At 42.4% G+C, this 26,933-nt stretch overlaps 1 protein-coding gene across 3 annotated transcripts in view; it reads left to right on the top strand.

Moving 5' to 3' along the window:
• Nucleotides 1-24,856, top strand: part of DOK5 (docking protein 5) — a 179,552-nt gene extending 154,696 nt beyond the window's left edge. For all 3 annotated transcript variants that reach the window (XM_055265845.2, XM_055265846.2, XM_063634239.1), the window contains exons 7-8: nt 15,743-15,863; nt 24,101-24,856. In XM_055265845.2, coding sequence (XP_055121820.1) covers nt 15,743-15,863; nt 24,101-24,165 — 186 coding nt within the window. In that variant the 3' untranslated portion in view covers nt 24,166-24,856. The remainder of the gene's footprint in view (nt 1-15,742; nt 15,864-24,100) is intronic.
• The last annotated feature ends 2,077 nt before the right edge of the window (nt 24,857-26,933 follow it).

Genomic DNA, 26,933 nt, shown 5'->3' with positions numbered 1-26,933 from the left:
CTTGTGCCTCACAGTCGTCTACAAAGCTTGTAAAGCCACAGATTTCTGGGTTCCACCTTGAGTGTTTTAACAGGCCTGGGGCGGGGCATTGAAATGCACATTTCTGATAAGTACTCAGGCGATGCTGAGGTCGCTAGACCAGGTAACATGCTTTCAGAACCGATGCTCTGAAGTGAATTTTAGGATCTGGCCCCTTAGTCCTGAGAAGAGCAAAAAGATGTATATTCTCAAGAAGTGTGACTGTCTCAAGAAAAAACAAGGGATGGACCAGGAGCTACAGAAATCATAGCGTGCACCTTGTGCTTCTCCACCCTTCATGATACAACGGTTCACAGTGAGACATACTCACTGATCAGTGATCACATCCTGTGCTGAGAACAGTCAATTCAAGCATAATTTTCTACTTGTCTCATGACACCGGCACTAACCAGCCTACAGTGTGTGTTAGCACTATCTGTTCACAAGGTTGCAAGTGTTTAGGGAAAGAAGAACAAGTTGTAAGTGATTGCGTTCTCTCATTGGAGAAAACGGGATCCTTTTAAGAATTCATTCTTCCTTCTCTACTAAAAATACAAAAAAATTAGCCGGGCGTGGTGGCGGGCGCCTGTAGTCCCAGCTGCTCGGGAGGCTGAGGCAGGAGAATGGCGTGAACCCAGGAGGCAGAGCTTGCAGTGAGCCGAGATGGCACCACTGCACTCAAGCCTGGGCAACAGAGTGAGACTCCATCTCAAAAAAAAAAAAGAATTCATTCTTCCTGTAACACAAAGGGGAATGCACCGAATCCAGCAGATGGAGGAAAGAGGCAGAACCAGAACTGATGCACAGGACTGTGTCTATATGCCCTAAGAATGACTTAGTCTTCTCATCAGCCACGTGGTTGCCCCACGATTATCACAAAACTTGTTCAATAACATCTGCATCTGTGTTCCAGAGGAATTGGTTACTGCCACTTAGCATAGCAATTAGTATATTACGCAGTTTATATCGATTAAATGAACCTGCTTCATCAAGCAGAACGAGGCTCCCAAAGTGCAGCTAATGTATTTTTCTCAATAAATTATGCCCCACACCAAACCATACAAGATGCATTTGTGAGAACTTTAGGAAGGTATTTTATAAACCTCAGAAATATCGACTTTTCAGACTTGGTAAATAGATTACACACTGCACAAGCATATTTTTTATTTTTAATGTCTTTTAGAAAATGGATTATCTATGATCATCGTTCTTTTTTAAGGGAGACCATTTGGTCTGAATCTTGTAGAAATGCAGGGAACATTTTAAGATTGAGTTAAAAACATACTTGATATTCATGAAATATTTTGAATACTTCTTTCTAGAGACTCGAAATTATGTTCGGTTTCTTTGAGGACTCTTTGCTGCTGTCCTTTGAATTTCCCCTGGTTTTCATTTTCTAGTGTCATTTGGAGAAAACCAAAAGGGTTTGGGATGGTGCTGGGGGCAGGACTTATAAAACCACAGTGTATGAAGTAGGAAGATATTTCCTTTTTAAAAGACTGCGTTTAGAGGAGTAAGGCACGTAACGTATCCCTCAGTGCCTCATCCACAGATACCGAATCCTTGAAACTGATGAATAGAATACTGTGTAAGTGAGCGAGGAAGCTGTGATTTATTTTGAGATGCATTAGTTTCAAAATAAAGCACCTGGATTAAAAGATTCTATTGGCAACATGATATAAAATGCAAATAGTGCAAAAGAACACACACTATAAAACAAGTCTCTGTCCCATCATCCCAGACCCCCAATTTACATTCTCAGAAGCATTTTACCAGATTCCTTTGAATCTTTCCAGAATATAAATTGTTTAATAGATATAAAACATATGTATTAATACATTCATTCATTCTTCACATATAAGTACCTGTTCTCTGTAAGGCCTTGTTCCAAGAAGCAGGAGTACAACAGAAAACAAGAACTAGTCTTTGTCCTCAAGCAGTTTACTACCTTGCTGTGGGTGGAGAATCAAATCAACAATCAATATATAAACATATATCAAGAATTGATGGATGCTATGAAGAAGACATCAGTGTAAGACAGAGAGAATGACCAGGAATGGTCACTCTGGTAAAGTGATACCCAGGCAGACAGCCATTCCTAAGGGCCAGGTGCTTCAGGCAGAGGAGGCTTTAAGTGCCAAAGCCCTGAGGCAGTCTGTGCTTTGCATGTGCGTGTGCAAAGAGGTTGCTGATTTTGGAGCAGATGAAATGAGGAGAAGAGCATAGTAGGTGAATTCTGAAAGGAACTGTGAGTAGGGTCCTGTCAGACCCTGTAGCTATGAGCTATGGATTTTCCTTGGGGAGAGTTGCGTAGTCATTGGAGGGTTTTGAGAAAGGGTGATCGGCTAACTTTGCTTTCGAATTGATCACCCTGGAAGCTGTTTGGAAAAGACTGGGGGTGCCCAGAGCAAGGGTACAAGCAAGAAGATGAGTTAAACGCTGCTGCAGTCATCTGAGTATCTAGGCGAGCATCGGGGTACGGACCAGGATGATGGTGATGGAGGTGAGGGAAAGTGGTGGATCCTGGATATATTTTTGAAGATTGGACCAATAGGATTTGCTGATACATAAGAAGTCTCATAGAGTAGAGGAGACAGTCAAACTCAAGATTGTAGTTGTTTTTGTGTGTGTTTTAACCAAAACAACATGTAGAATGGAGGAAACCTGTACTCGGAAGGGGGAGAGGTTGAGGGGAGAGGAGCATGAGAAACAACAGCTCAGGACCTGTTAAATGGGAGATGCCTACCAGTCATCTGGGTGGGAGTGGGAAATGGTCTGTTAAATACACAACTCTGAGCTTTGGGGGAGAGATAAGGGTTGCTGATTTCCAACTGGGAATTGTCAGGTTGTAGATAGACGGTATTTAAACCCACCTGAATGACAAGCTGTCTCTGTGAATCTGTTTAGATTAATAATTGCCTTCCTTTGTTTTTACGCTCATTTCATATCACTGCACAAAGATTTACCTTTTCTCTTCTTATTGGCTACAGATTGGTTTGTTGCACAATAATGTGAAGGTAAGACTTCTCTGTGTAAGAATAAAAATGAAATTACCAACTCATCTACTTTTTTGATATAGCAGCAACATAAGTCATTTTTGAGTCAGTCTAAAATCCATTTTAACATGCAAATTAAAATGAAATTCTAATATTCATTTAAAAACTGGTTATCAGAACTATCTTCAATATAGTAGGTCCCAGGATGAAAATTGTGGTCAGCAGGAAAAATAAATATTACAAAGGAGATTGGGTCAGAATTTAATTTTACTGTCTCATCTGGTAAATTAAAAAGTGGTTAGGGAAATGAACAAAGTATGACACAGCCAAAGATGGACTAAGATCCAGACATTAAAATGATGCTGTAGAAGACAGTATTTAGGAATGTTAGGATATGTTCGTAATATACTAAATGACAAAAGAGAATGGCATGAGAATATGTACGCTATCCAATTTGTGTTAAATATACATTATGTATGTACCTTTTTAAAAATATTGGCCCTGGCAACATGGCAAAACTCCATCTCTACGAAAAATAGAAAAATTAGCCAGGCATAGTGGCACATGCCTGTAGTCCCAGCTACTTGTCGGGGGGCTGAGGTGGGAGGATAACTGGAACCCAAGAGATTGAGGCCACAGTGAGCCATGTTTTGCCACTGCACTCCAGCCTGGGCAACAAAGTGAGAACCTGTCAAAAAAATAAAGAGAAGAAAGGAAAGAAAGGAAAGAAAGAAAGGAAGAAAGGGAGGGAGAGAAGGAGGGAGGGAGGGAGGCAGGCAGCCAGCCTGGCTGGCTGGCTGGAAGAAAATATACCCATATGTCAAAAGTGGTTTTTATTTTCTTGTTTTGTTTTTCTGGGTAATGGATACGGGGTGATTTAAAATTTACCTTATATGTTTTTCTGTATTTTCTGAACATAATATAAAATATAGCAAAGGAAGAACATAATTTATTACATGTTAAAAAATGTGTAATAGGCTGGGTGCAGTGGCTCACACCTGTAATCCCAGCACTTTGGGAGGCCCAGGTGGGTGGATCACAAGGTCAAGAGACCGAGACCATCCTGGCCAACGTGGTGAAACCCCGCCTCTACTAAAAATACAAAAATTAGCTGAGCATGGTGGCGCGCACCTGTAGTCCCAGCTACTGGGGAGGCTGAGGCAGGAGAATCGCTTGAACCCAGGAGGCAGAGGTTGCAGTGAGTCAAGATCGCACCATTGCACTCCAGCCTGGTAACAGAGCAAGACACCATCTCAAAAACAAAACAACAACAACAACAAAATGGTAGTGGGTAATAAATATCACAAAAATATGGACCCCTCCCCACTTTTTGATGCCAGGCAAAATACTACCAGACCCAAAGATAGAGCTATCTCGGAGACTGTAAACTCCCTGCCGGGGTCGTGGCTGAATGTGAGGGCTTAGAGCTTTTTTGCTTTTTTCCCGTTCCTGCAATGGTTCCATGCCTATAGTAACATCTTAACTCAGGCTTGTTCCTTGGATTCATTGTACACTCACTGAAACCGGGTGATTCAATGTATTCTCTAAGCATATTATTTGGTGGTTTTATGTATGGCTTTTTGTCGTTGTTCCCTAAAAATATTTTAAGGTTTCTGCCCTCAAGCTAGAAAAACAGTCCAACATCAGATATTTAGATTTGAAAAGAAAATGTGAATGCTTCTATTATGACCTTGTTCAGAAATTCTTGCTAAAGACAATATCATGATATAGAGCTAATTATAAATATCAGTAATAACCACGGGATCCACAATGAATTATGCATGGCCTAAGAATTAGCTGCAAAGCAAGGACTATTTTCTCTCTTTTTTACTGACCAGATATTAAGGACTAAGGGAGATTAAGTAACGAGCCTAGGGTCATGCAGCTATTAGTGGCAGATTCCAGACTTTAACTCAGATTTTCTGACTTTCACGTGGGCTCTTACCACAGTGGAAAATTTCCCAGAATGATTGGTCTAAAGGTAATAAATAGCACAGGACAGTAATTCTCAAAGCATGGTTCCTAAATCATTAAGATCAAAACCATCTGGGAACTTGTTACAAAATACAAATTCATGGCCGGGAGTGGTGGCTCACACCTGTAATCCCAGCACTTTGGGAGGCCAAGGCGGGTGGATCACCTGAGGTAAGGAGTTTGAGACCAGCCTGGCCAACATGGTGAAAACTCATCTCTACTAAAAATACAAAAATTAGCCAGGCGTGGTGGCGCATCCCTCTAATCCCAGCTTCTCGGGAGGCTGAGGCAGGAGAATCGCTTGAACCCGGGAGGTAGAGGTTGCAGTGAGCCGAGATTGTGCCATTGCACTGCAGCCTGGGTGACAAGAGCAAAACTCCATCTCAAAAACAAAACAAAACCAAAACAACAACAACAACAACAACAACAACAAAAATACAAATGACTGGGCTCCACCCTCGGAAATTCTAGGAGTGGGGCCGGGAATCTGCATTTGAACAATCCCTCCAGGTAATGCTTCTGCTTGCAGTTGGATAGCTGAACTGCTGACCCAGGGCCCAGAAAGCATAGGCAGATCATGTTTTCAAATATTATTTTCACAAGAGAATAAGTAGGCAGAACCCAAAGATATTGTTCAGGAAGCCACCTGGTGAATGTCAGTGAATGTGGAGGGTAGTGTAGATGGGAGCCGAGGTTTCAGCAGAGTGAGAAAAGCAGGTATTCAGAGGCTGGCTTCATTTGGAAAGTGGTTTTATTCTTTCTCTCTTGGACTGAGATGTCCCTTCTGACTCAACTTTGTCCATGTTTTGTGCTTGAAATATTGATAGAAAATTAGTTGGGTTATGTATATGAAATGGAAGATATGATTAGAATTGGAAGTTTCTCAGGTTGAGAATGTGTTCAGGCGTGGATGTGGCTTCTGACTCAGCTGAATCTTATCAAGACAGTGTCTTTATTCAGTCGCTTTAGGGCCCAGGTTGAATGAAAGGAAAATTACAATACGATTTGCATATGCAGAGTTGTTATTGGCAAAGACCCCACTTGAGCTATTAATACTTTAAGGAGCAACCTGATGAAAATTTAAGAGCTTGATGAGGATGGAATTAGATATTGCGGTACTGATCTTTTTGCCATAGTGAAGATTTGTGCTCCTTTCTGAATGAATCCAGACTGATGTCACAAAGACGGCATATGGTACTCATGACTGACTGTAGCAGAAAACAGTTACATCCTGTTGTGCTGTTCAATTTTGCAAAACACAATGCTCTACCATAAAAACAGTTGGATTCCAGAGAAGGACAATAGGGTGCAGTGCTGAGGCTGAGACCTGCCACTGCTCTGCACCTGGTCTCAGACTCATGAAAGAAGTGCACTAGCAACAAGTCAGGGTCAGTGAAACCCAGTGAGGAACCCGGAAACCAGAAATGCATTTGGCAGGTATGGGAGACAGTTGTTTTTCTTTTCTCAGTGGCAAGCTATGCACAGTGGTCCGGTATTAGAATCTTTTTCTCTTCCAAGAGAGCTGATAGAATTTTCTCACCATTATGAGGAAAGGGCCTTGGCAATCAGCCCTTCACTCACTGTGAGTATTGGGAAGTTTTTACAAGGCTTTTACTGTGCTGTTAATGACAATAATGACGGTGGGGCGGGGCGGGGCGGGGGCGGGGCGGGGGCGGGGCGGGGTGGGGCGGGGCGGGGCGGGGCGGGGGCGGGGGTGGGGGACCATGCTTCAGCCAGTTGTCAGCCAGGTCTTCCTTCAATGTTACTTTTTCTGGGGCTGCTTGACCAGAAGTAGCCACTCACTAATTCATCATATGCTTTTTTTTCTTTTTTTCTTTTTTTTGAGTGGAGTCTCGCTATGTCACCCAGGCTGGAGTGCAGTGGTGCGATCTCGGCTCACTACAAGCTCTGCCTCCCAAGTTCATGCCATTCTCTTGCCTCAGCCTCCTGAGTAGCTGGGACTACAGGCGCCCGCCACCATGCCTGGCTAATTTTTTGTATTTTTAGTAGAGATGAGAGTTCACCCTTTTAGCCAGGATGGTCTCGATCTCCTGACCTCGTGATCCACCCGCCTCAGCCTCCCAAAGTGCTGGGATTAATATCATGCTTTTAAAATAATCTTCAGGGCATATACTACTATCTGCTTTTATTTTTTTGGTAACAGGTTTATTGAGATACAAACATACCACACGTACCATACCATACACATGTACCCTTTCAAACTGTACAATTTAATGGTTTTAATGTAGTCAGGTTTGCGAAACTATCACAATTGATTCCAAAACATTTTCATCACCCTAAGGAGAAACCCCACCTCCTTTAGCTATCACCCCTGCATACTGAAAATAAAATTCTAAGCTCCTCAGCCAACTGGAAGGACTCCTGTTCTCTGCTAAGGGCATTCAAAAGTTAACCTGAAAAACCAGTTCAGCCCATGATGGGAAGTGGGGATCAGACATGCCTCATGATACACTCCTCCCTTTGGAGTTCAGGCAAAACTGACCAGCATTAACATTAAAACAGAGACCTCAAGACTGACAAAACAGACTCTTTGTAGGAGTAAGATACTAACATGAGAGATAGCAGGCCCTGAAAGAAATTGAAGTATTTTACCCCCAAATATATTATTTGACATATTTTGAAACGACCCTGCAAAGCCGTCTCTTGTGGGGAAAATCTACATTCTGTAGAGAATCTTCTTCCCTTTTCAGGTTTTTTCTCTGATCCAGGAGAGAATTAACTAAGAGTCTGGTGCCCTTTTAATTCTGATAGGATACATTTACCATCTATTCTTTCTGAAGCCTGGCACCTGGAGGCTTCATCTGCATCATAAAATCCTTGGTCTCCACAACCCCTTATCTTAACTCAGATACTCCTTTCTGTTAATTCCAGGCCTTTCGATAAATTCCTTCAACCAATTGTCAATCAGAAAATTTTTGAATCTACCTATGACCTGGAAGCCCCCATTTGGAGTTGTCTCACCTATTCTGGATCAAACCAATGTTCATCTTATATGTATTGATTGATGTCTCGTGTCTCCCTAAAACATGTGAAACCAAGCTGTAGCCCAACCACCTTGGGCAGATGTTCTCAGGATCTTGTGGGGCTTTGTCAATGGGCCATGGTCACTCATATTTGGCTCAGAATAAATCTTCTCAAATATTTTTGACAGTATCCTCTAGGCCCCAGCAACCACTGATCTATGTTCTCTCTAGGGATTTGTTTATTTGGGACATTTTATGTAAATGGAATATCTTAGTTTATTTTTACTGCTATAACAGAATACCAAAGACTGGGTAATTTATAATGAACAGAAATTTACTTCTTACAGTTCTAGAGGCTGGGAAATCCAAGATCAAGGTGCTGGCATCTTGGAGAAGGCCTTCCTGTTGTGTCGTAACATGGTGGAGAGTATCACACGGTGAAAGTGCAGAGAGGGCAGGAAGAGAGACCAAGAGGGGATGAACCTACTCCTGCAATAATAAACCCGAAACCACCTTTGAAAAATTATGACCGTAAAAGAAATCTGACATGGCTGACTCCACCTTGATTCTAGCCTCACAAGCTGGCTGCCTTCATTTATTCCTGGGCATGAGCCAAGCTAACTTTGAGAGAAATTGAGTTTATAGTTTAAATGATAATAGCCCTTCCCCGAATCTAAACTGCCCTTGTAACATTAATGAAAGGCCAAGTTAGGAGGATGAGAGGGGTCTGAATTCTTCTGAGGTGTAGATGTAGTTTAAAAATGACCAGACATTATACTGAAGGCCACAAGATTTGCAACATCCCCAATTATTCCTGCAAATAATATCACTATTGCAGAACCTGAGATTGGCCTTTTGAGATGGCTTTTCAGATTTTTGCGTTTCTGACAACCAGATGGCTCCACCCAGACCTGTAACTCAACTAGTCCCATGGTCCCACCCAGAAGTGGGCTCAGCACATGAGGACCATTTTCCACACCCTTATGATTGCATCTCCAACCAATCAGCAGCCCCTATCCCCTAACCCCCTGCCTGCCAAACTGTCTTTAAAAAACTCCTGACCTCTGAGCCTTCGGTGAGATTTATTTGACTAAGAACTCCATTTCCCACGTGGTGTGTCTGACCTCACGTCAATTAAGCTCTTTCTTTACTGCAATGCCATGATCTCCATGAATTGATTTTATTTGTGCAATGGGCAGGAAGAACTCATTAGATGGTTACAAATGAACTCCTGAGATAATGGCAGCCCCTTGGAAAGGTTCCGCCTCCCAAAACAGTCACAAGACAATTAAATTTCAACAGGACTTTTGGAGGGGACAAACATTCAAACCATAGCATGGAATAATATAATCCCTGGACTTCCGTGACTAGCACAATGTTTTCAGAATCATACATGTTGTAGCACATATCAGAGCTTCATTCTTCTTTTTATAGCAATCTGAATATTTTTGTTAATTTGTATACAGTCTCATCGTGGGTCTCTTAGTTCTATGAGAAAAGAGACCTGTAAGTCCAAACAACTCCCGTGATGCGAAGCGTCTTCTGCTTCTACATTGTAACGTGGGTCTCTTACTTCATGGTTAGCTTCTCTCCCCAGCAGCATGATGCTTTTTGTGCATTCAGAACCCAGTTGATGACATAAGTTGATTGATTGCTTTAAGTGTTTTATGCCACTAGGCAGCATCGTGACTCACTTAGGCCAGGTTAGGAAGAGACCTGCATGCATTTTCCTCCTGTTTAGAGGGAAAGTTCAAGTGTTGAAGTACAAGAAGACATTTGTTTGACTTTCACAAAGGCTTGTCTTTCTACTCTGGTGGGATCTTGAGCTATCACTGCTAATAGAATTAATAAATGTTCAGTGCTAAACTCCCCTGCTGTTGGATAGTCCTAAATGATTGTGCATATACACATAAGAAAGATCTTTCCCCAAGGCCCTGCTTCTGCGCATCACTTGAATGGCAAAGTCGAGTGAAGTAGTCTTATTGCCACGTTCACCACAGTCAGTCACAGCCATGTTAATTTAACCTGGACCTAAAGTTTCAGCATGAATTCAACCTTGGGCTAACAGTGCTTCTAATATGATAGCTTGGTTGGGATTTATTTTTGAAGGCTATTTTCTGCTACTTAGGCAAAGCCTGGGTTCATTCATTCATTCATTCATCACACAGTTTTTAAGCCTCTGAAGGCTTTAGCTAGGTGCTGGAGATAGGATACAGAAATAAAAGATAATCCCTACTTTGGCCGGGCGTGGTGGCTCATGCCTGTAATCCCAGCACTTTGGGAGGCCAAGGCGGGCAGATCACGAGATCAGGAGATCGAAACCATCCTGGCTAACATGGTGAAACCCCATCTCTACTAAAAATACAAATAATTAGCCAGTCGTGGTGGCGGGCGCCTGTAGTCCCAGTGACTTGGGAGGCTGAGGCAGGTGAATGGCGTGAACCTGGGAGGCGGAACATGCAGTGAGCTGAGATCGTGCCACTGCACTCCAGCCTGGGGGACAGAGAAAGACTCCGTCTCGAAAAAAAAAAAAAAAAGATAATCCCTACTTTTCAGCAGTTCACGGTCTAGAGCAGAAGGCAGGCTAGGTTAGTGACTATCACAAAACAGTGAAATGATGAGCTATCTGGTAGAAGCACCTGATCCTATTAAGGGAGGAGGAGAGATATCAGGAGAGTATCTAAAGGAGGTGATTCCTTAGCTGACTCCTGAAGGGAAGGTAGAATTTAACCACATAAGTAATGGGGAAAACCTTTGGGCTTAGGAGCAGATGTGCAATGGATTTCCAGGCTGTTGGAACTGGCTGGGCTGAATGGTGTGGTTTAGGCTGTGTTGAGGCCTGAAACGGGAAGGGTGTCAAGATCAGAGCCCGCCAGTCTAAGAAGTTTGACCATAAGCATGAGGATATAGTCCCTTGACCGGTTAACTCAGGAGACTCGGCTGGATGTCCCCCGTCGTTCTTCCAACTCTAATGTTCCATGATTCTTTTAAGTTTTTCTGACATAGGAAACAAAATGGATTATTTGTAATTTTTGTGGTTGTTTTCTATGGAGTCCAGAGACATGATTTTAGTAGGTTATACGGGGTCAGGACTGTGGGTCACGTATAGTATACAGTTTGTTCCACCATACACCATTTCTTTTTTTTTTTTTTTTTGAGACTGAGTCTCGCTCTTTTGCCCAGGCTGGAGTGCAGTGGCATGATCTCAGCTCACTGCCACCAAGTCTGGCTAACTTCTGTATTTTTAGTAGAGACGGGGTTTCAACCATATTGGCCAGGCTGGTTTTGAACTCCTGACCTCATGATCCACCCACCTCGGCCTCCCAAAGCGCTAGGATTACAGGCGTGAGCCACCGCGCCAGGCCACACCATTTCTATATTGCCACTGAGCTCAGATGTATTTGAAAAGTTGGAAATTCATTACAATATTAAGGTTGTATCGGTTCCTGAGCAATTTTTCCTAAGAAAGGGAAGCCCAGATTAGCAGGAGTGGATAGGAAAAGGTACGTATAGACTGGTGCACAGGCAGGGCCTCTTCCAGAAGATGAGCCATGAGCACAGGTCCCTGGACTCCCTCCCTATAGAGGGGTGTGCCCAGCCTTTGCAGTCTTGCTCAGCTCCTGTTCATGTGGCTGCACAGCCACCATTGCCAGTTCTGCAAGAGCCCCTTCTTCACCTCTATCACCTGGACTTCCTCAAGCTGGCACTTCCAATCAAGTGTTTTCTACATTTTTTATAACCCCAAATCAACCTCCAGTCTAGCTGGGCTGCGCAAGCTATCCCCCAAAGTAACAATGACTCTGGTTGTCAACAGGCGTACATTTGAATGGTCAACCCACCCCCTGAATTTTCCCACAATTTTGTGAATGGGAGGTTTTTCAAGAATGTCTGTGTCACCTTACAGGGGAAATCCCCATACTTTACAATTCTATGGCTTGGGATAATTTTTATTTTTACTTGTTAATGTGAAGATATTATATCTATTGTAAAAAAACTATATAAAATATATTTTTTAAGTAGGAAGACTGTAATCCTTCTCTCCAAATACAGGAAATCCTCATTTAACGTTGTTGATAGGTCCTGTGACTTTAGTGGAAGGACATATAACAAAACCAATTTTCCCGTGGGCTGACTGATATAAAGAAGAGTTCAATTCCTATGGCATATTTCTGGTTACAGAAACATTACCAAACTTCTAGATAAAGACAAAAACACTTCTAATATTACACATTGAAATAAATGTGAGCTATATGTACATTTGAGAAAGATTAATAAAAACAAGATGATTATTTACCCAGTGATTCCAGTTCAGGGTCACGGGTGGCCAGAGCCCACCATCTCTACAGCTCTGCGTGCCAAATGGGACCCAGCCCGGATAGGATTCCCTCCCGTTTTGGGACACACTCACCCATACCCACACCCACTGAGACAGGGACCACTTAGACACACCAGTGAGGCCAACAGGCAGTTTTGGGATATGAAAGGAAAGCGGAGGACCCAGAAAAAACGCAAGCAGGCATCGGGAGAACGTGCCAAATCGACACAGACAGTGACCCTGCCAGGAATAGATTTTTATGTTCACATCAAAGTTGTAATGAAACAAAGCTGAATGCATTGACGTTATTTGAGGACCTGCAGCGCTCCAGGTAACCCAATTTTAACTCTTCCAAAAATGAGTGCTAACTGCTATTTCCACCAGGGCGGTACATCAGTGCCACTTGTGGCCCTCCACTGGTGGTTGATATCAAGGATAGAGGGACTCGGAGCATCACAGAAGAGGGAGCGGAAACCCACCTGCTGGATTCTCACCAAAGGACTTCCTCCCTCTTTTCTCCCTTATACAATTATGCAGACATTTCTGCATTGTTAGAAGGCTTTTCTTTTTGTCCAAAGACAATTAAAATGCTCCTTTCATAAAATTAGATATTTTTCCAAAGGGTTAAGAACTAGAGAGCCAGGCTTTGTACTATTCTCCTCTTCAAAACGCGGCATTGCTGTCATTTCACTCTTGATCCCAAATCAGCTTTCTAAAAATACAGTCAAATCACGCTGGGCTGCCTAAATATATTTGCAGTGAAGTAGTGAATAATTTGAAGTGACTAGTAGTCCACAAATGTTTTCTTTATATTAAATTTTCTGTTAAATTAAATAGAATCTCTTTATATTAAGAAAATCAAATAACCAGTACCTCTAAATTGAGTTATTTTCCTTCTTTTATTTTTTGAATTCCATGCAAATGAAATAGAATGTTACCAAAAGTCACTGGTAAATCGTTTTGGATTTTTTTAGGCTTTCATGTATACAGAAATAACGACTATAAGAAGTTGATGAGGTGAGGGATATGTTAATTAGCTCGAATGATTTTTTTATAGTATGTACATAGATCAAGACATCACATTGTACTCTATAAATATGCATGCTTATTATTTGGCCATTAAAAATACATTTTAAAAATTAAAAACAAGAAACAGCTGCAGAACTTTTCTACTAGCTTAGTACTTAGCTTTTGGACCTTTTCATCTAAAAGTTTATTTTTAGGAAAAGTTGTCCTCATGGAATCTAATCCTATATGATTCCACTTGGGGGCATGTTTTGGTAATTGTGGAATTATGATAGGGACAGGGAATTCGATTCAGCAAATGTAAATTCAATGCTTATAAATTCAATTTTCTTTTGAGTGAATATTATAATCCTTTTTTCAAGTTGAATCGCATGAACTACAATGAGTTTTGCTCTTCAACATATGAAGCCTCCTATTATTTTGGCTTTACTGAGTGAATTATGCCTGAAACGACCATGCTGATGAGATGTGTACAGTGGAGACATTTTTTTCTTTAAGAGATTGGAAATTAAAAAAAAAAAAATCCTAAAATGGGCATTGCAATTTCTAATTATCATCATCATCAGCAGCATCATCATCTCCATTTTTCCCCTTTACCTATTTGTTACTAGGTAAGGATAAGTAGGTACCATGTCATCAAACTCTCATACTTCCCAAGTGGATAGGTGTGTAATGCCAACAACTTTCCTATGAGCAACTAAAATGACATTGCACTAGGTCTGTAACCCCCTGTGTTTCCTTCGTGGTACGACATATGAATGTTTCATTTCCAATTCATGTAAATCTTCCATCTTTGCCAAGTATTACATTGTGCCTATGTGTAGTTAACTGGGCCTTGAATGAGAGGATACTTAAATAGCCGTCAGCTTTCACCAATGTGAAATTACCTCCCAATGAACATCTTGCATAAATCTTTGTGGGTGAATTTTTTTAAAGATGGGAATGGATTGTTTGATATTCAAGTATCCAGGAAATCCAACTTCGCAAATAGTCACTTCTTACACAATGACATAATCAACCTGCGTCATGATTGTGTCTAAGACCAGAGCTCAGATATGGGGGTGCCTGGAGGGCTGCTTCCACTAGCACCCCCATTCTTCTTGCACTCATTGACCCTGTTCACCTTTCCTTTTATTCTACCCATCCTACAGGCTCTTTTCTCTCTGAAACTTTCCTTCTTTTGTACAATTATTTCCCCGATGTGGCTGGTCAGGCCATTGACTGCTCTCTGATAATCTGAGGGACTAGAACTGTGTCTTTAGAGTTGCCTGCTGCCAAAAGCCATTTCATCTTGTTTCCTCCCTCAATGTCTGGAACAATGATTTGTCGACAAAACTTACTTGTTCAAACAGACTTTTATTTTTTCTTTCTGATGCCAGAACACCCAACACAAGCCAGTTTAAACTGACAAGAATTAGACTGGGTGGGGTGGCTGACACCTGTAATCCCAACATTCTGGGAGGCCGAGGCGGGTGGATCACCTGAGGTCAGGAGTTCGAAACCAGCCTGGCCAACATGGAGAAATCCCATCTCTACTAAAAATACAAAAAAAAATAGCCGGGCGTGGTGGCATGCACCTGTACTTCCAGCTACTCAGGAGGCTGAGGCAGGAGAATTGCTTGAGCCCAGAGATGGAGGTTGCTGTGAGCTGAGATCGTGCTACCACACTCCAGCCTTGCTGACAGAGCAAGTCTCCATCTAAAAACAAAAACAAAAACAAAAAACACCCAAAACTGAAAAGAATAAAATAGCTAATACAATTGAAAAGTCTGGGGCTAGCCTCTGGATTCGGTGGGATACAAGGTCTCAGTGGAGCGTGTCAAGATCCCTCTCCTTTTCTTGGCTGTCTTCTTCTGAATGGTGTCTACTCACTGTCACCTGGTCCCTTTGTAGTTCTAAGATAGGCTCCAGTCCCATCTCCAGCCTCTTAACAACTCCACAAGAAATCACTCAACACATGTTACTTGTACGTATATTACGTGCAAGGCAATATTCTACACTCTGGGGATAGAGCAATGAACAAAACAGTCACAAATCTTTAGCTTACTTCTGCTGATTCTCTCTTCCACAAAAATTCTAATAATGTCTCAATAAATTATTTCGGACTGGTCTGGCAGGGGTCACCAGCCCAACCCTAAAGTGAATGGGGGAATCAGCCCCACCAGGACTAGAGGGACTTGGCTGGGTTGGAGGGAAGTTCCCCAAAGGAACGTCATCAAGGCACTGTTGCCAGCAGGGTAAAGAATGGATGGTGCAAAGTAAGCAAAAACAGTAGCTGGCCACCATGCCTACCACCATCAATCGATGTTCATTGATTTGCAGCCTGGCCAGCTCTGTGGTTCTTGTACTCCATGCTCTCCTGTTTCCTCAGTCAGGCCACTTTCAGCCCCAGTGTTCCTGACGCACAACTTTCTTCCCTTTGGCTGCAGCTCCAGATGAAGATGAGTGAGCGGGCCGCCTCGCTGAGCACCATGGTACCCCTGCCTCGCAGCGCCTACTGGCAGCACATCACACGGCAGCACAGCACGGGGCAGCTCTACCGCCTGCAAGGTAAGCGTGGGGCTGCCTGTGTCCAGGGTGTGGGCCAGGCCTGGGAGTACTGGGGAGGGGGCTCAGCTCAACTCGCAGCTGCATGCATGCTGGTTAGTGCCCTTCCTCCAAAGGTAGGACCCCCATCAAGGCCTCACACATGAGGCACTTAATCTTTGTAGAGCCAAATATCTGTGTGGCTCTACAGATATTTGTATCTATCACAGTATCCTGGGGGAAGTCACTTAAAATGCAGCTTCTTGGGTTTCATCCCCAGAGACCCTAGATCTTAAGGCATAGGATGTGGCTGAGCAATCTGCACTTTTAACAGACCGTACACAGGGTCTGGGCGAGGGGCCAGGGACCAGGCTTCAAGAAATGATGTAGTGGACTGATGAATCACAGCATCAGCATTACTTGAAGTCTTGCTAGAAATGCAAATTTCCATGCCTTTCCCCAGACCTACTGAATCAGGAGCTCTGAGGGTGGGGCCAGGCCACCTGCATTTGAACAAGCCCTCCAGGTGGTTCTCCCGAGAGCTCAGGTTTAGGAGCCAACGTTTGGCTGGATGGGTCCCTGGACTGAGGCCAGAAGCCATGGCTTCAGGTTTGCTGAATGACTTTAGGCAAATCGAAGTAAGCTCTTCTTCCAGAGCAGTGGTCTCTGAAGCATGACACAGAACAGCCCATAGTGTGGACAATATCAACAATTAAAAAATCTATTTTAACTGGCCAGGCATGGTGGTTCACGCCTGTAATACCAGCACTTTGGGAGGCCAAGGCGATTCAGTTCACCTGAAGTCAGGAGTTGAAGGCCAGCCTGGCCAACATGGTGAAACCCTGTCTCTACTAAAAAAAAAATACAAAATTTAGCTGGGCATGGTGGCCTGTGCCTGTAATCCCAGCTGAGTCAGGGGAATCACCTGAACCTGGGAGGCCGTGGTTGCAGTGGGCCAGAATCGCACCACTGCACTCCAGCCTGGGCAACAAGAGCAAAACTCCGTCTCAAAACAACAACAACAAAAATTCTATTTAAACCTGTCCTTTCAAACATATTTTTTTTGTTTTGTTTTTCATTTCATTGTACATAAGAACAGATTATTATGTTATGCACCTATGTGGGGGATACTTGCAAAAAAACTTTTTTTTTTTTTTTTGAGACGGAGTCTCGCTCTGTCACCCACGCTGGAGTGCAGTGGCGCGATCTCGGCTCCCTGCAATTTCTGTGCAAAAAAACTCTTTAATGATGAGGTGCAAGACCACCAAATGAAACAGCATGCATTAGACTACACGCAGTTTACGTGCAGAAATTTGCTGAATAATTGAATGTAAGAATGAATGAATGACCATGGGAGGCCACGGCCTCAGTCCTCCATGCTGAACCCTGGTCACCAAAGCCTTTTTTCCTCAGTCTTTGCTGTTAGTCCTTTCACCCCCAGGCAGCTTTTCCTGTATGCTGCGCCTGTCCCTCATCCTAGTTAACTCCTGCTCACCTCCAGGTCTCACCTCCAGTGCCCCTCAGGCTCCAAGAAAGCCCTCAGGACTTTCTTGTAACTTGCATGGACATCTCTGATTATGTGCACTCATAAGATGCAGATGATGACCCAGTTTTCATTTCATATTTATCTATGTGGCCACTTGACTCATGGTCAGCTCTCCCAGGAAGCAATAATGTACAGGAGGGAGGAGAGCTGCGCCTCCTTCTGTCTTTATCATTGTATCCCCCGGTGCCTTGTATGCCTTCCATCCGGATTTGTTGAAAGAATGCATAATGTTAAGAAGGCACTGGGGGTATTTACATTTTAGTTTTCATGACTCTGTGCTCTGTTCACTAGCAGAGAGCAGGGCACATAGCAGATGCTGCAAAAAAAAAAAAAAAAAAAAAAAGATCCTGAGTGCCTCTGTGAGCAGCTGAGCAAATGACTGAATTAATAATTGAAAAATAAGCTTACCTTCCAAGATATCTCTGCAGAGAGAGTGAGTTAGATCAGGTTGTCACGATGCCATTGATTCTCATTTCAACTTCAAAAATGTTTGCAATATTTGAGTTATATCATCACAATTTTTGTCATATACATACCAGAATGTTACTCAATTTTATTCTCTTCTATTGTAATATACCTTTTTTAAAAAAAGCCCATTTTACTACCTTAATACTGTTAGATCCACTGGTTATACTTTTTTTTTTTTTTTTTTTTTTGAAGCAGGGTCTGGCTCTTCGCCTAGTCTGGAGTGCAGTGGTGCGATCATGGCTCACTGCAGTTTCAACCTCCTGGGCACCAGTGATCCTCCTGCCTCAGCCTCCCAAATAGCTGGGACTGCAAGTGTGTACCACCGAGCCCAGCTAATTTATTATTTTTTATGTTTAGTAGAGAGGGTGTCTTGCTTTGTTGCTCAGACTGGTCTCAAACTTCTGAGCTCAAGCAGTCCTCCTGCCTCGGCCTCCCAAATTGCTGGAATTACAGGCATCAGCCACTGCACCCAGCTAGTTATGCTTTTTAATAGACAATAAAATAATAATAAGTACTGAAGATTTAAAAGATGTTCACAGAGTACCTAAAATTATCTTGCTTATTACAAGTGGCTATTTAAACAAGTACATTTTTTAAAAAAAGTTTTTTTTCTTCTACCTATACTAACTACCTTCCCTCTCCCCTCCTTTTCATCCCCCTTAGAAAAAGAAAATAGGATTGGGGAAAATTAATGACTTGGTGGCCTGGGGGATGCCATATGATGAAGTTACAGAGCCTTTAATTTCTTCTTGTTTTGCTGGTGATTATGGTTGTAATTCCTCTGGTCAATTCACCTACATTGATGAATTTCAGGCTTTTTTTTTTTCTGGCAAATCTGGATGTTAAGGTTGGAAATCATGCAGACCCCTTATGGAGGAATTTCCCAAATTGGTTTGAGAATAATGGTCATTTTCTTCAAATGTAGTCTTCGAGAGCCACCTGCTGGTTGATTTGGGGATTATCATTTTATTACAGTTTTTGGTGGGGAAAGGGAGGTGCTGGTTTTGACATGTGCCACACAAGACATACATAATCTACCTTCACTGCTTCTCCCACTTCATTTTAAAATTTTCATAGAAATTCTCTTCTATAATTATGCAGATAAAAAATCTACATTTGAAGTAGGTTTATAATGAAAACTGGCTGGACGTGGTGTCTCATGCCTGTAATCACAGCACTTTGGGAGGCCTAGGTGGGTGGATCACCTGAGATCAGAAGTTCAAGACCAGCCTGGCCAACATGGTGAAACCCCACCTCTACTAAAAATACAAGAATTAGCTGGGCATGGTGGCGGGCGCCTGTAATTCCAGCTACTCAGAAGGCTGAGGTGGGAGAATTGCTTGAACCCAGGAGGCAGGGGTTGCAGTGAGCCAAGATCATCATGCCACAGCACTCCTGCCTGGACAACAAGAGTGAAACTCTGTCTCAGTTAAAAAAAAAAAAAAAAAAAAAAGAAAGAAAGAAAAGAAAACTATGGAAGAAACTTACAGAAGCAATCAACAAGTTTATGTTGAACACTATTCGCTGGATTCTTTTAGGAATGCATTGGATAAAATAACAGCAGTTACATCAGTAGCATTTCGCAAATTATGTTCCTTGGAAAGCTAACTCTGGTAGACAGCACCTTCCCCCTAAGAAAAGTACTGTGGTCAAACGAGTTTGGGGGAAATGCTACATGTTAAATTCTCATGGAGAGTCAGAAAACAAATCAATTAATTTCAGGGCTCTGAGACATCCTGCAGTAAAAAACCTGATTAAACTTGTTTAAACCAAAGCTCTGCACTTCTATTTGGACATGAAACCTCTTCTCCCTCTTGTTATATGAATAAACATTCACATGCCACCAGTGCAGTGCTGAAATCTCAGATTTCATCATTACGAGGGAGACAAGCCATATTCAATGGGGTCTTTCTAAAAGCTACTCTTTGTGAGGACCTACTGTGTACCGGCTTTCCACTGGCACCTAACATACACAATCTCATTTAGATCCCAAAACAGCTGCCTGACAGGGTATTTTATTCTCATTTGCTGTTAGGAAAATGAGAATTTGAAGGGTTATTGATGGGTCCAAGTCTACCTATCTAGTAAGTAGCAAAGATTTTAAGGTTTTTATCTCTCATTCATCCATCCATCTGTTCTTTGTTTACTCAGTAAATGTTTATTGAGCATCTAGTTTAGGCCAAGCGCTGTGCTAGATGACAGACATACCTGGGGTCCTAGGCAGAGACATTCCTTCCCTCTCGGAGCTTATAATCTAGTGGAGAGTCACAACCCATGATCAAGCAAACATAGTTAATTTCAGATTTCGTATATGGAGCAGTGGAAAAGAACGTTTTTATGACAAAGAAAGTGAGGCAGAGCTGTTGGTTTTGAGAAGACGCTGACAAAGGGACTTCTTGAGATGGGGTAGTCAGTGGAAGCCCCTGCAACACCCCAAGACCTTAAGTCTAAAAGAGGCAGCCATACCGAGAGCCAGGGGAAGGCATTCTCCATAGAGAGGTCAGCAGATGCAAAGGCCCTGAGTCAGAAATGAGCTGCGGGCGTTCAAAGATCAGGAAGGAGCCAGTGTGGCTGGTGCCTAAGGGGCAGAAAGAGACAGCCGGGGTGGTGATTACAGATGATCAAGACTTGCTTATTCTAAGTGTGAGGGGAAGCATTAGAGGGTCCTCAGCATGGCAATGTCAGATTTAATTGATATTTTCATTCAAGGGATTGCAAGAGAACAGGAGAGGAAGTGGGTGACTAGACCCAAGGCTGTTGCACATGAGCACCCGAGTGTCTGGCTTCAGTGCAATGTTCCTCTAACTCTCTCGCCGCCTTCTCAAAGTTATCATCTCAGCAATCTTCACCCTGAGGCCAAGCTGCTTCATTGCTCCGGTATTTTCAGAACTCTTCTGTGGGAATTGCCTTGGAAGATAGCATCACTTGTTTCAAAACAAAAACAAGAAAAACTAGGCACCTATATCACAGAGCGGACTTGAGATAATTTGAGGAAATCAAAGAGTGGCACTAAACAGTTGTGTCACTGAACCAGGCGTCTTCCATGTAGCCTTATGTGGTTCTCCTGACAAGCCCGGGAGTTGGTGAGAGTGGGACTATCCTCTCCATTTCAATGGCTGAAGAAACAGAGACCTTCGGGGGTTAAGGTCTTACTCCAGGCCACGTGGCTGGTGGATGCAGGCACAGGCATTAGCACTCCGGGGCTCTGACTTCTAATCCAGGCCTATTGCCTTCATCATATGGTCTTCCCTGTGGGAGGAAATCATTCCTCCATGGGTGATTTCAAATGCAGATTCCCTGAGACCGAAATGCCTCCAGAGGACTCATTCCAACCCATGCAATTTACATATTTATTTTAAAGATGATAGATTCTTGGAGCAAGGGGCTACTTTGGAGAAGTTAACATTGTTTTTTTCAATATTAATCCTAACACAGTCACAAATCTCAAACGGGCAGAAGTTAAGAGGGAAGCAATAGATTCAGATCCAAGCAAATGTGAAAGGTCTCAAACCCGCATGTCTACAGGGTCCAGGCAGGCTATGCAGATGAGTAAACGGGACAGGTATAGGAGTGGCAGGGTCCCTGGCGGATGTCAGGGAGAGCAGGCAGTCTGCTGTCTGCAGTTGGTCATGCTTAGCAGAATGTAGGGCTAGTTTTGCCTTCCAGTTTTCCAGGAGTACAGGGAAACTGACATCTTTGTGGGCAGTCAGCAGCTATTTAAATATTAATAAGCAATTCCAAATGTTTTAAAGCCTGGGCCGGGCGCAGTGGCTCACGCCTGTAATCCCAGCACTTTGGGAGGCTGAGGCGGGTGGATCACGACGTCAGGAGATTGAGACCATCCTGGCTAACACAGTGAAACCCCGTCTCTACTAAAAATACAGAACAATTAGCCGGGCATGGTGGCGGGCGCCTGTAGTCCCAGCTACTTGGGAGGCTGAGGCAGGAGAATGGCGTGAACCTGGGAGGCGGAGCTTGCAGTGAGCCGAGATCGCACCACTGTACTCCAGCCTGGGCAACAGAGCAAGACTCTGTCTCAAAAAAAAAAAAAAAAGGCCTGTGGAGGCCAGAGAACACGTCTGGGCCCAGATGTGGTCTACAGGTCATTACCAGCTTGTGACTTTTGTGTGAACTGCAACAATGTGGGGAGCGTTGGGAAGCCTTTCATTCCGTTTGCTGGCCTTATACTAAACACAGCATTCAAACCATGCAGGAAGGACTCAGCCCTCAGGATAGAAGCTGTAAGCGTTTTCATTTTGACTTGACGTCAAGTGAATGCTGTCAGTCATTTTTCTGCGTAGTTGGCTAAAAATTTGGATTCTGCACTAACAAGATTTGTCTGGTCTCTGCTTCCTGAAGGAGGTTTTGATACACTGTAATGAAGATATTCCTGAATTTTTACTTATAGTACTCAAACTCATTAATACAATTTTTCTGCATTATAGTGTGTGCATGCGTCTGTGTGTTGGAAGGAGAATAGAATATGTGTTCAAACTGGCTGGGAGTTTGGGAGGAATGATTTCTAATTATTTGGGATATTTTGATATTCAAGACTTAGCTAATAATAATCACTGCTGTTGTGTACTAGCAATGATATGACTGGATATATCATTTTCCTTTGGTTCAGATTTGAGTCTTGCAAATATCTGAATCCAAGATGTTCTTTTTTGCTTGTTTCTGTTTTGGTGTTGAGATCGTAGTCATCTATTTAAGACTGTGCAGCTCATGAAGCCATTTCTACTTCCTTTGTTCTTCAACAGTACTGTGAGGAGGGGGAACAAGTGCTTTCTCCCCATTCCTCAGGAGTGGAAAATGAGTCAAAGTGATGTTGTTCCTTGTCTAAGTTCATGCTTCTGGGAGGAAGATCAAATGGGACTTGAACTGAGGTCAGGGCTGCTTGTCTTAAAATGATAGAGCATAAACTCAAGGCTTAAGGGCCACACGCCATCATTAACATTTTTGCATGGTTCAGCGTTTAAAAACAATATTGCCAGGTGTGGTGCTCATGCTTGTAATCTCAGCACTTTGGGAGGCCAAGGCGGATCACTTGAGCCCAGGAGTTTGAGACCAGCCTAGGCAACGTGGCGAGACCCTGTCCCTACAAAAAATACAAAGATTAGTCGCGTGTGGTGGCACACACCTGTGGTCCCAATTACTCAGGAGGCCGTGGTGGGAGGATCACCTGAGCTCAAGAGGTTGAGGCTGCAGTGAGCTGAGATCATGCCACTGCACTCCAGCCCGGGTGAAAAAAAATGCAAAAAAATAAAATAAAATAAAAACAACATTGTTTTGAATGTGTGTGGGTGGGGCGGACATGCTCCACTGGCTGCAGTCCTGCTTCTTGTGCCTGCTTGATCCACACATTTTACTCACCAAGGCTGCGGAAGTTTGTTCCGAAGGCTTTGCTCTGAGTCCTGAGTTCTTCACCTAGCAGTGTACATACAGTTCTTTGCTTGTGGTAACCCTTGGCCAGCAGGTGGCAGTAGAACCTCCAGTTTCTGTTAAATCAGGGAAGTATTATCTACAGGGATAGGCAAACAACGGCTTGTGAGCCAAATCCAGCCTGCTGACTATTTTCATTAATAAAGCATTATTAGGACGACATTCATTACATATTAAGTATGGCTGCTTTTGTGCTACAGGCAGCAGGGCTGAGTAGCGGCAATGAGACCATATGGTCTGCAAAACCTAATATATTTAGTGTCTGGCTCTTTTTAGAAAATGCTTGACAACCCTTATATTATTAACATGTCACAAAGGGGGCTAATAGGGATCTTGTGTGTTGCCTTCTTGACTTTGAAAACTCCGTTTGGTCTGAAATCTAAACCTGAAATAATAAAGGCTAAATAAATTTTAGGAAGTTCTCCTTAACATTTACAAGATCACCAAAGTATAAGCATAAAACTGCCTTATTGCTGCTCAGGTTTCCAGAATATTCTAGCTAAAAGTTTCCATAGTTCTATCTCATTTCTCCTAAATATCCTGGATATGGGGATTTATGCAGATGAAAAATTAAGGAAGAAAATAATTGCAATGGACTGACCATGGCTCAGCCCAAAGGCCACATGCAAATGATATGTAATTCATGCAATCTCTGTGACTTATTTACATATCATCGTGAGTGGCCTTTGGAAAAAATTCTGCCTTAAGTACATTGACTTATTTCTGTTATAGAGAAAGTTGTTGCCAGCTAATTTGTGGGCTTTCTTGAAATGTAACTGTTGATTTTAAATTCTTTTTGGAAAAGATGTTGGCAGCCCTCTGAAGCTTCATCGAACAGAGACTTTTCCAGCCTACAGATCTGAGCACTGACAGTAACTGCCAAGAATTGTTAACACACTTGCGATGTGTCAGCCACAGATTCACCCAGGAGGTCACAGAATGACAGCAAGGAAGTGACGACAAAGAGAAGAAGCTTAAAGTCGTGGCTAATTGTGTGGTCATTGGAAAACTCTGCAATACAATAATTTTCTTTATTTTCTTTTTCTTTTTTAAATTCTTAGCGTAATTGAAACGTGCTCTATAGATATTGACTCTGTGTTCCCTCTTTTACAGCTGGACAGAAAGAAGTCAATGTCACGAAATGATTTTCTATTGTAGATACCTTGTCCCTTGCACTTCTCTGAATCTGTCCTTTTGTGGATTCTTGTGATTTTCCTTCCAAGTGTTTCAGTTGTATGACAGTCAGTATTGACAATAAAATGGCTTTTAATTATTTGTTATTTGTTTACACCCTATTCCTCAGTTATTATTACTGTGGTTCTGATTAACTACTGGAAATTATATTTGATTATATCACCAATTAGTTAAATCAGTGCTTTGACTCACTCTTATCTGTTCTGTTCAAAACTATTCGTTCAAAGAACCCGTTAGTATTGTTTACAGGGTGACAGTTTCTCTCATATGCTTTCCTCACCCCCTTGCCTCCTTTTTTAAAAGCCTTTATTTTGTTCGGAGTATCTTCATAAAACATTTGAAAATAAAAGATCATTCTCCACCCATATGTTCTTTGGATTCTGGCAACATGTTTTTCCCTATCCTAGGTATTTCTGAAGGGTGTGTGGACATTTTGCATGCAAGCTGTGAGTGTATTGTGTCTAATATGAATTCAACCATTCACGCATTTGCTCACTCATTCATTAACGTGGTCTGTATTGAGCATCTGTGAGTTTCCGGCACTGTACTGGAGTTCAGGGATGTAGAAATCAAAAGACACAGTCTTTGTTGCCAAAGACCTTAATTCCAGAAGAGTCCACAAGAAAATCAAGTTGGGAATATCATACAGTGACACCTGCTAAATGGGCCCCCAGTGGCCATGAACTTCTAAAGAGAAGGTCAGTGCTGCATGTGAATTGAATTTTGTGAGCACCTAAAGTTAGAGTTCCTCTAAAGCTGCAGAGCAAGCAGGGATAGCGCCTGCCTGGTTCACTACTCTTTGCCAGATAAAATACAGGATACCCAATTAAATTTGAATTTCAGATAAGCAATGCATAGTTTCATAGATCTGAGTTAGCCGGGATTTCCTAGGACACTGCTGGTCAGAATGTGTTTTTTAAGGGGTTGAGAAATACTGGGGAAAGGATTGAATTCAACTAACAATTAATTAGTAGATTAGGGATATATAAATTGTTTAGTGCTAATGGCTTCCCCGAAATGCATCTGTGTTCTCTCTGGGTTCTCTGTAGCTTCTTTTCACACAATTTTAGCTGATCGTACTTCTCTCAGGGGTCTTCATTTTTGTCTTTTAAAAATTTGGTTTGCCAGGCACATTTGATAATTACCTCACTGTTCATTTTCCTGATTTTATCTGGTTCTTATTTATTTTCTTTCTCTTCTAAGACTGTCTCATAAGAGATTCTCCATGATTCCCAGGGCCTTGGCAGCCAATGGGAGAATTACATTGAAGAAGTAGATAAAGGAAATGGAATTAAAGAAATAATTATAATTTTAATGAAGTTAAAATTACTGAAGCAAGCCTCAAGCTAATGAGTGTGAAAAGAAATGTTGCCGAATGTAGGTAACTATAAGTGAAAACCTCTTTAAGGATTTTTAAGAAAAGAAACGTATTGACAGAAAAGAGTGTTCGATTCGGTTATGCTATCAGCGTTTATTTATTGCTGGGCACAAGTCTAAGTGCTTCTGTGGTATTATCTCAATCGCCACAATAGCTCCATGAGGTGAGTATAATTATCTTCGTTTTACAGATGGGGAAACTGAGCCTCAAGGAGTCTAAATTATGTAATTAATATGCCCAAGATCTTTGACCTATTAAATGGTAGATTCATGTTCGAACCCAGGTAATCTGATGCCTGAATCTGCTTTGTAAATCCCTAAGGCTGGCTTCCGTAGGGGAAAGCAAACTTATTCTGTAAAGGGTTGGGATGTAAATATTTTAGGCTTGCTGGGTCCTATGGTCTCTGTTGCCTTCTGGTGCAAAAGCAACCATAGACTGTTTTGTGTTTTGTTTTGTTTTTTGAGATGGAGTCTCATTCTGTTACCCAGGCTGGTGTGCAGTGGCACGATCTCGGCTCACTGCATCCTCCCCGTCCCAGGTTCAAGCAATTCTCCTGCCTCAGCCTCTTGAGTAGCTGGGATTACGAGCACGTGTTACCACGCCCGGCTAATATTTTTGTGTGTATTTTTAGTAGAGATGGGGTTTTACCACGTTGGCCAAGCTGGTCTTGAACTCCTGACCTCAAGTGATCCGCCTGTCTCGGCCTCCCAAAGTTCTGGGATTACAGGTGTGAGCCACCATGCCCAGCCTGCTTTTAACATACATAAACAGATAGGCATGGCTGTTTCAATTAAACTTCATTCACACATACAAGTGGCAGACTTGACTCATTTCTGGATCCCCTGCTCTCAAATAAAAACCTCAAATACTATCTTATATTAATTTCACAGTTTCAGGTAGAAAACATAAGAAATTTAAATACTTTACTATCTGGCCTTAAATGAAGGGAATGATAATTTGAAGTGATTTTGATTTTTTTGTAAATCCCTACCTCAAGTAGCGAACATAGTGTGAGAAAGTTTTTCAAAGCTGTGGTGGATTTTTACCTAATACAAACTAAATTCTG

This window comes from Symphalangus syndactylus, chromosome 24, assembly GCF_028878055.3.
Source record: "Symphalangus syndactylus isolate Jambi chromosome 24, NHGRI_mSymSyn1-v2.1_pri, whole genome shotgun sequence".
Taxonomy (NCBI): domain Eukaryota; kingdom Metazoa; phylum Chordata; class Mammalia; order Primates; family Hylobatidae; genus Symphalangus; species Symphalangus syndactylus.
Note: the sequence above shows the minus strand (reverse complement) of the source record. Positions and strands in the feature narration are given on the sequence as shown.